At 48.0% G+C, this 9,747-nt stretch overlaps 1 protein-coding gene across 1 annotated transcript in view; it reads right to left on the bottom strand.

Annotated features, from left to right (window-relative positions):
* Positions 1-8,440, bottom strand: part of ADCY7 (adenylate cyclase 7) — a 95,396-nt gene extending 86,956 nt beyond the window's left edge. Inside the window, 3 exon segments of the mRNA XM_015419257.1 lie at positions 11-115; positions 4,996-5,202; positions 8,132-8,440. Coding sequence (XP_015274743.1) covers positions 11-115; positions 4,996-5,202; positions 8,132-8,305 — 486 coding nt within the window. The 5' untranslated portion in view covers positions 8,306-8,440.
* Between the last annotated feature and the right edge of the window lie 1,307 nt (positions 8,441-9,747).

The following is a 9,747-nucleotide window of genomic DNA, read 5'->3' as shown; positions in this document are numbered from 1 at the left end:
TGGTCAGGACGACAATATGAGACAGAGCTGAAATACTGCTAACGATGATGGCCTCTCTCATTCCAAAGGGCAGCATGGTGTAAGCAGTGAAAATTATGAACAGAAAGAACGGGACCTGTAAAAAGAAACAAGGGAGGGTCTCGGTTTTGAATTCTTTTTCCCCAAGCGGTGGTAGAAAGCGATGTCAAGTGGCAGCTGACTTATGGCGAATCCGTAGAGCTTTCAAGCCAAGAGACGTTCAGAGGTGGTATTGCCGTAATTACCTGCCTTGGTGTAGCAACCCTGGCCTTCCTTGGTGGTCTCTCATCCAAGTACTAACCAGGGCCGACCCTGCTTAGCTTCCCAGACCTGACAAGGTCTGGCTAGCCTGGGCCAAGGCTTTTTCCAGGTACCCATCCAAAATTTTTGGGAGCAATGTTGGATAAACAGCGGAAAGCACATGAATACTGAAAGTCCAACTCCCTGTCCCAAACAAAACCCCTGTAAAGAAGCAATGGGCACAGAAACTTCCTAATAATTCAGTGAAATAGAAGTACATAGAGCCCAGTTTCTCAAATGGCTAGGAAACGCATAAGTTATTCTGCTTGTCAAAATTCCCGAAATTCCATTATGCTGATTTATACTGACATGAAACCACTGCATTGGGGAACAGACAGGGAACCGTGGAGGAACATAGAAAGAATTGGAAGACCAAGATTTAGATAATTGTATGGACTTATTTGTAGATATTCAGAAATCATTTACAGAAACTTATACGTAGATCTACCACCAGTTATAATTTTGTGTGTGTGTGTGTATATATATATATATATATATATTCTTTTTTTAAAAAGCCTTATTTTGCTGCTGGATTTTAAGTCGTCCCCCCCTTGTTCTTTTTTGCTGAGTTATTTTTTTAAAAGAAAGGGTTTTTTTAAAAAAAAAATAGATAATTGTGGCCTTACATACTGCAGATAAAGTGAAATCTAGCATCAGTAGCAAGACATCACGTCATTGACAACTGTTATCATAACGAAGTTTGAATCCAGTGGCACCTTTAAGACCAACAAACACCGAGAGCTAGTTTGGTGTAGTGGTTAGGAACACGGATTGTAAACCGCTCCCAGACTCCTTCGGGTAGTGAAGGGTGGGGTATAAATCCAATCTCTTCTTTTCTTCTTATTCTGGGTATAAACTTTTGTGTGCAGATCTGTCTCAGAGCGGCTTACAAACTCCTTTCCCTTCCCCTCCCCACAATAGACACCCTGCGAGGTAGGTGGGGCAGAGAGAGCTCTGACAGAAACTGCTCTTTTTTCAAGAACAGCTCTTATCAGAACTACGGCTTGCCCAAGGCCATCCAGCCAGGTGCAAGTGGAGGAGTGGGGAATCAAACCCGGTTCTCCCAGATTAGAGACCCCGCACTTAACCACTACACCAAACTACACCAAATACCAATGGGTGCCCTAGTTAGTGAAATATGGATAACCTTTTGAATATATGCCCCAGACATACCCAGGTCTCGCTTGTGTTACTGAAGGTACGAGATTTGGATGATGCTGTATTTTTTAATTTCATTTATACCCTTCTTTTCTCACCTGTGGGGACCCTCCTTCTTTGTGGGCTCTCCTTCTTTGGAGGTTTTCAAACAGAGGCTCGATGGCCATCTGACAGCAATGCAGATTCTGTGAACTGAGGCAGGTCCTGAGAAGGGAGGGCAGGAAGGGTTGGCTCAGAGCTTAGTTCTTATGGCCCAAGGAAATGCCAGTCGCCACTTTGGGGCCAGGAAGCAATTTTCTCCAGGCCAGGGATCCTGGGTGGGTTTTTGTGGGTTTTTTTTTGCCATCTTCTGGGCATGGAGCAGGGGTCACTGGGTGTGTGGGGGGGAAGGTATTTGTGAATTTCCTGCATTGTGCAGGGGGGGTGGACTAGATGACCCTGGAGGTCCCTTCCAACTCTGTGATTCTATGACCCAAAGTGACTTACAACCGTCTCCTCTGCTCCATTTTATCCTCACAACAACCCTATGAGGTAAGTTAGGCTTTCCTTAATTTTGTGGTAAGAGGTAAGAATTTTCCTCCCGGGGGGCATTTCCATCTCATTTAAATCTTGTACAATCCTATATGAAGAAAATACAAAAATATTTTTAAAGGAAATATTGGTAACATTTAAGAAAAAACAACCGGCATGCCAGTCAGAGTGTCGGCTTAGGACCGGCGAGACCCAGGCGCCAGGCCTCACGAAGCCATTCAGCTCAATCAGGCGTTGTCTCGGTCTCAGCCTAACCTACCCCACAGGGTTGTTGTTGCTGTGAGGGTAAAATGGAGGAGGGCAGAACAGTGAATACTACCTCGGGCTCCTTAGGGGATGGGCAAGAGAGAGGTCGGCATATTGTAAAAGTTTCCCTGCGGGGTGTGGGACACTTTAAGCTCCTTGTCTCTAGGCCAGGCATACCAAACAATGCCCTGACCTGGATAGCCCAGGCTAGCCCGATCACATCAGATCTCGGAAGCTAAGTGAGGTCCGCCTTGACTAGTATTTGGAAGGGCGACCTCCAAGGAATACCAGGGCCGTGACGCAGAGGGCAATGGCAAACCACCTCTGAAACGTCCCTTGCCTTAACAAGTCTAGCTCGCCACCTAATGCTAAAAGACCTAGAACTTCCGGCTGCCAGACAGTCTTAGGATCTCCTGGCTATTCTACACACAATGCCGTACGATAATAATTACAATTACCAAATAATCACATTCTATTATACCCAAACACACACAAGGACAAGTCTTAAGTTCTTCCTGTCCATCTCATCAGTTCCTTGTTTTCTCTATTGATTTTGACAACCATTTCTCCCAAGAGAGAGAGCCAGCATGGGGTAGCAGCTAGAGAGTTGTATTAAGCTCTGGTTCGAATCCCCGCTTTACCATGGAGGCTCGCTGGGTGACCTTGGGCCAGTCACACACTCTCAGTCTAACCCACCTCACAGGGTTGTTGTGACAGTAAGAACGGAAGAGAGGAGAAGGAGGTAAGTCACTTTGGATCCCCGCTGGGGCGAAAAGTAGGGTCAAACTGAAGGAAAAAACACACGGTGGGTGCATTCAGACGCACCATTTGATCTGGTGCCGTGACAGTTCAGCAACAGATTTGATATGCACGATCACACGGACAACATCTGCCTCCCGTCCCCAGCCATTGGTTTCCGGCTCAAAACCACTTTAACCCGGAGTATTTTGTTACCAGGTCCCAAAGTGGTGTTTTCTCAGCTCTCCCATTTAAAGCCGCATTTCCCCCCTGTGTGATCGCTCCTCCGGTGTCAAGCCACTTCTGATGATTTAAACCCCCTCCACACTCAAAAGCTGCCCGAGGCTTCCGCTTTTCACCCGCCATTGGCGGTGCGCGCATAGGCGGAGCTCCGCTACCGTGTTTAGAAAACCGACATTTAAACGGTCACTTGTTTTAGAGTTTAGATGAGTTCGGGATCTCACGGAGGCCATTTTCGGGTCACTTCAAATGTTTAAACGGAAGTCTTTTGTTGGAGGGGTTGGATTGATTCACCCTGGTGGTTCTGCGCATGCGCCATGGTAGTTTCGCCCCCCCCATTCTACGGATGAACACTTATGCGCATGCGCAAACTGAGAAAAAAATTAAAAAACGGGCGGCACCCACTCCCGCACGTCGGTAGTGTAGACGCCGGGGAGTGACGTGACTGCGCGGTGAGGCGAGATAAGGGAGGTAAGTGAGATCACGATTATCCAGATCAAATATAATCCGGTTAGAACCGAAGCAGTTTAACCCGCTCTCAGCACGCCGTCTGACCGCACCCAGAGAGAAGAACTATAACTCTCACTGTGGCCCCTACCTGCTGGTAAGGAAAGCAGCACTCATTTCTTAAATCAACTAAATGTTCTCCCAGGCCTGAAGCTACAGTGGGGCATTTCGGGGCCTGGCCCCCTGACTTCCTGCCAAGCCCCCCCAACTTCCATCCAGCCCCCAGGCTCTCTGGGCCACCTGGAGGACTCCCCACCATCACCCCTTCCCCAAGCGGGGCTTGCTTCCCCACGTAGGCAAGCGGAGTGCGAACGCCAAAATTGTGAATTTTGAAATTTTTATTTTTATTTTATTTTGTGACGTCCGTGCCCCCTGATTTATTTAAAGGCCCCCTGAATGACAAAATCCTGGCTACGGGACTGTGTTCTCCTCTCCTGCAGGTGTTTAAACACACCGTCTTTTCCCACAATGAGCGGTTATTTGAGAATATATCTCTAAACTGGCAGTACTGGGGTTCTGTACGGATTTTTAAAGCAGGGATCCCAGTTTAAATCCGTGCTCCTTTGCACCCTTTGAAATCAAACTCCCTTCTTTTATGTTGGGTGTTACAAGTCAACACACTTCAGTATTCACAGGGTTAATGACGTTTGTTAAGTCACATGTTTGTTTGTAACCAATCTGTTTAGACAACAGGATGCCCGGGAAATTTGGAGCTAACTTGCTAGTCTGATTGGAAACCAATGTGTCAAGTATTTAGCATATTGGCTTCTCTTTCCTCGCTTTGTTCTGACTGAGAAGGAGACGCCAGTCTCTTCCCGTTTTACCTTTTAGCTGTAAGGATGTAGCCATATTAGCTCTTTGTTATTTTCCTATCCTGTGTACCTTTTCCTATGTTAGGTTTATAGTAAACTTTTATAACACACCATGGACTCAGTCTCTTAAAACTCTGCTGACTTACTCAAAAAGAATCCCAACATTTTAAAGTGCAGGGCTTTTCTCCTTTAAACTGTTAACAACAAAGCAGGAAGCAATTTGCGTTTTATAGTTGGAGCAAGACCATGTCTCACACCCATCTGAGCAACTAAGCGGCCAAGTTCTCTGGGTGGGTTTGGCCAGCCACCGTTTCATAGTTTGACTTTCCTCACCAAGTGGTCATAAGAATAAAAGTGGGGTGGGGAGGAAATCGTGTCCCCAACCCGGGGGCACCTTGGGGGAAGGACACACTGACGGATCACACGGTTTCGTTAACGTAAATACCTGTTCCCATGCTGCGACTTGAGCTGCTTGTCCCTTATCGAAAACAGACACGTATCCTAAAACCAGCAGGCAGATCCAAATCACAGCCGCAAACAGCTTCAGCCGGCACCAGAATAAAGATTCAATGTAAACCAGAACGTAGATGACGATAAAGATCGCCGAAGCCATGCACACGGTAACAGTGAAGGTCAGGTGTTCACGTGGATCCTGTACAAAAACAGAAAGTCACAAGGCACTCACTCTAACCCGAAGCCAACCTCACAGAAATCTCCAGACGTTTCCCCTAGATCAGTACCTTACATAAACCAGTACAGGCTAAAAAGGCACTATTGACAGGTAAATGCAAAAATTGCTGTCTTTTGCATATTAAAGAAGCATCCTCAAGGCTATTTAACAGCTGCTGGCAGATCTCTGCTAACCTTGGGAAACCACTTGATACTCCCGTATTACAGTAATTTCTGCAGCATGGCTCTGCCCTGGAACTAGGAAGGGGGGGTGGGGGAGGCTTGCTAGGCTGAGCCTTTAGAATTCAGCAAAGAGGACTGTCACAGACAATTTCCTCTCAACCCAGCACTGTGGGGGCAGGAGGCACGACTTACACTGTTCCCTCCCTTTTATCCTCACAGCAACCCTGCGAGGTAGGTCAGGCTGAGAGCGTGTGACTGGCTCCAGGCCACCCAGCAGGCCTCCATGGCACAAGTGGAGATTCGAACCTGGGCATCCCAGATCCTAGCCCAACACTTAAACCATTACACCACGCTGGCTTCCCTTCTCTCCCCTGCCAGGATAACTGTAAATATTTTTCACTCCCCCCTTCTACCCAGACTGTTCTCTCCCAGCGGACTGTAACACTGTTTTAAAACAATCCAAGTTCCATTTCCTTACTGAGTATCTGGAGTCAGCTGAGCCATTCCTATGAACAGTCCTATATTTTAACACAGCTCAAACCTTAGAACCAGACTCTATAATATACTACTATTATTTAGAAGAAGAGAAGAGGGAAGAGATTGGATTTATACCCCGCCCCGCCCTGCACTACCCGAAGGAGTCTCAGAGCGGTTTACAATCTCCTTTCCCTCCCCCTCCCCACAACAGACACCCTGTGAGGTAGGTGGGGCTGAGAGAGCTCTTTCGAGAACTGCTCTTGAGAGAACAGCTCTGAGAGAACTTGTAACTGACCCAAGGTCACTCCAGCAGCTGCATGTGGAGGAGTGGGGAATCAAACCCGGTTCTCCCAGATTAGAGTCCACACTCCTAAATTAGTGCAGTCCCTTCGACAAAGAATTAACGGTCATAAGCAGTGTTCCCTCTAAGCTGAGTTAGTGTGAGCCAGCACACAGTTTTTTAGCCTCTGGCTCACACTTCTTTTTTGCCTCAGCTCACGAAGGGTGGCTCCAGAGCAAACTAATTTATGCAGTAGCCAAATCAGCTCGCTCACAACTTTAATGCCAGTAGCTCACAAGGTAGAATTTTTGCTCACAGGACTCCACAGCTTAGAGGGAGCACTGCTCCAGACGAAGCTAATTTATGCAGCAGCCAAATCAGCTCGCTCACAACTTTTTTTTTTTAAGTTTTATTTAAGTTTTCCAGCAAAAAATAAAGTATACAACTTTTACATTTGTAGTTTTAACATCCTGGCGAGTCTATTACAGAGTTTGGTTCTTTACTCATTTATAGAAATCTGCCCATCTTTCTTTAAACACCTTATCATCTTTCCTTTGCAAAATTATTGTTAATTTGTCCATGGACAAGCTCGCTCACAACTTTAATGCCAGGAGCTCACAAGGTAGGATTTTTGCTCACAGGACTCCACAGCTTAGAGGGAGCACTGCTCCAGACGAAGCTAATTTATGCAGCAGCCAAATCAGCTCGCTCACAACTTTAATGCCAGGAGCTCACAAGGTAGGATTTTTGCTCACAAGACTCCACAGCTTAGAGGGAGCCTAACCACTACACTGAAGCTTTATTAGCCGTCTTTCTACCTTGTGGGATTCAAGGCAGCTTACAATATCAAGAAAACGACAACGATTAAGGCACATACAATTTAACACAATTTAAAAACACATTTTAAAATCCCAACTGGAACCACCAATGCAGAGAACTATCTAGGAGGGGCTGTGGCTCAGTGGAAGAGCCTCTGCTTGGCATGCAGAAGGTCCCAGGTTCAATCCCCAGCATCTCCAGTTAAAAGGACCAGGCAGTAGGAGAAAGACCTCCACCTGAATCCCTGGAGAGCCACTGCTAGTCTGAGAAGACAATATTGACTTAGATGGACCAAGAGTCTAATTCTGTATAAGGCAGCTTCATGTGTTCAAAACTAACTTAGTCAAGTGCATTCCTATTCTTTAACAAGAGAGCCAGTTTGGTGTAGTGGTGAAGTGCGCGGACTCTAATCTGGGAGAACCGGGTTTGATTCCCCCACTCCTCCACTTGCACCTGCTGATGTGACCTTGGGTCAGTCACAAGCTCTGGCACAGCTGTTCTTGAAAAAGAGCAGTTTCTGTCAGAGCTCTCTCAGCCTCACCTACCCCCCAGGCAGTGTTCCCTCTAAGCTGAGTTAGTGTGAGCTAGCTCACAGTTTTTTAGCCTCCAGCTCACACATTTTTGTCTTAGCAAGGATGGCTCCAGAGCTAACTAATTTATGCAGCAGCCAAATCACTTGCTCACAGCGTTAATGCCAGTAGCTCACAAAGTAGAATTTTTGCTCACAAGACTCCACAGCTTAGAGGGAACACTGCTCCCAGGGTGTCTGTTGTGGGGAGGGGAAGGGAAAGGAGTTTGTAAGCCGCTCTGAGACTCCCTTGGGTAGTGAAGGGCCGGGTATAAATCCAATCTTTCTCCTTAAATAAAACTGTCAACTGACTCCTGAAGAGCTACTTCCTTATCATCACTTAAAACACATGCGCCATCTATGCATCCCCCTTGGCAAAGCTCTTTCACTCCCGGAAAAAACCCAACTTTGTTACTCTGATGTTCTGTCACTCCGGTCAGAAGCTCCCTTTCTCTAAGAACGCTGCAATGGCAGAAACAGAACAAAACAACAGGCTCCTGCGACGCCCGAGAGCCAAGACCCCTTTACATTTGGATGGCCTCTGCCTATTTGTCTGTTTAAAGGGAAAAGGGAAAAGATACTCACGTCCTGGGTGCAAAGGACCACGATGAGCGTCACGCAGTAGGCAAAGACGACACCAAGCAGGAAGAGGAGGAGAGGATGCTGCTGGCTCGAGTAGCGGTACTTCTCGTACAGGGGGTCCGTGATCTTGCAGTCGCCGTCGCTTTCGTGGAAGAAGTATTTGCCTTTCGCGGGCATCTTAGTCTGTGTCCGGCTCCGCTCCCGCCGCGGGCTACGCAGGGCTGGACGGAAGACACGGGTGCCCGCCGCTGGTCAGGTTAGCACCAGGTCTGCCTCCTCCGGCCGCATGGCTCTCCTCTTCTTATACGCGCCAAGTCCAGACCTTAGCATAAACGGGACGGGGGCAGCCTCCGCCTTCTCCTCCTCCTCCACCGCCACCCTGAAGCCATGTGCGACTCATCAACAGTGCCGCGCAAGGGTTGCTTGCCTTCCCCCTCCCCGCTCTTCTCCTCCCTAGACTTGATCGCGACTCATGCCGCTGACAGGAGGCCGTCCCTGTTTTGCCACACTCACTCCAACATCTTTCACAAGCTGTCAGCGGTCCCCCTAGATTAAGGCTTTGTGCGACAAACTGGAGAGAGAGAGAGAAAAGAGAGGGTTTTTTAAATACATTGCAGGCGTGCTTTTGTCTGCCAAAAAAAATAAAAGGTGTCTGTTCTTCAGACCCAAGGTAAATATTATTTAACAAGAGCAAAACTCTTTTTCTCACAAGAGGAATGAGTCACAACATGTCTCCTTCGACGCGACGTTCCCTCCGCTCCTGACAGAATACTGTAGCATTATGGTTACCAGTACGATTATTAATAACGTTTCTTTTTTGCCTTCCCCACTATTACAACGTGCAGAACGGCAGCGCTTCCGCAAGCTGTGACAATGCCCGGAGTACACCCTTTCAAAGGGCTGTGAAAATACATTTCCCATTCTTAGCAGCCAGTCCTATACGGGGATGGAAAACGGGCTTGTCGCCACGTAAGTAACACAGTTTCACAGCCAGAGACGGGTCTCGGCAGGATATTTGGGGCAGTTGCCTCAGAAGAAGAAGAAGAGATTGGATTGATACCCCGGCCTTCACTCGGAGTCTCAGAGTGGCTTACAAACTCCTTTCCCTTCCCCTCCCCACCCCACAACAGACACCCTGTGAGATAGGTGAGGCTGAGACAGCTCTCTCAAGAACTGCTCTTGAGAGAACAGCTCTGAAAGAACTTGTGACTGACCCAAGGTCTCACCAGCGGCTGCCTGTGGAGGCGTGGGGAATCAAACCCAGTTCTCCCAGATTAGAGTCTGCGCACATAACCACAGCACCAAACTGGTCCCAGGATGGGCGGGTCCCTGGCCATTCAAGGACCCACCCCCTCCAACAGAGGGGGAAAGAAGAGGAAGGGCCAGGAGCCGCAAAGCCCAGCTGGCCCCTTGGCCTTGCCCTAAGGTTGCCAATATCCAGGTGGGGACTGGGGATCTCTTGGAATTACAGCTGATCTCCAGAGGGCAGAGAGCCTTGAGAGCAGTGGACTTCAATCTGGCGAACCAGGTTTGATTCCCCACTCCTCCATAGGCAGCCAGCTGGGTGACCTTGGGTCAGTCACAGTTCTGTCAGAGCTGTTCTCTCAAGAGCAGTTCTC

The sequence above is a fragment of the Gekko japonicus genome, unplaced genomic scaffold, assembly GCF_001447785.1.
Source record: "Gekko japonicus isolate JY-2015 unplaced genomic scaffold, Gekko_japonicus_V1.1 scaffold111, whole genome shotgun sequence".
Taxonomy (NCBI): Eukaryota; Metazoa; Chordata; class Lepidosauria; order Squamata; family Gekkonidae; genus Gekko; species Gekko japonicus.
Note: the sequence above shows the minus strand (reverse complement) of the source record. Positions and strands in the feature narration are given on the sequence as shown.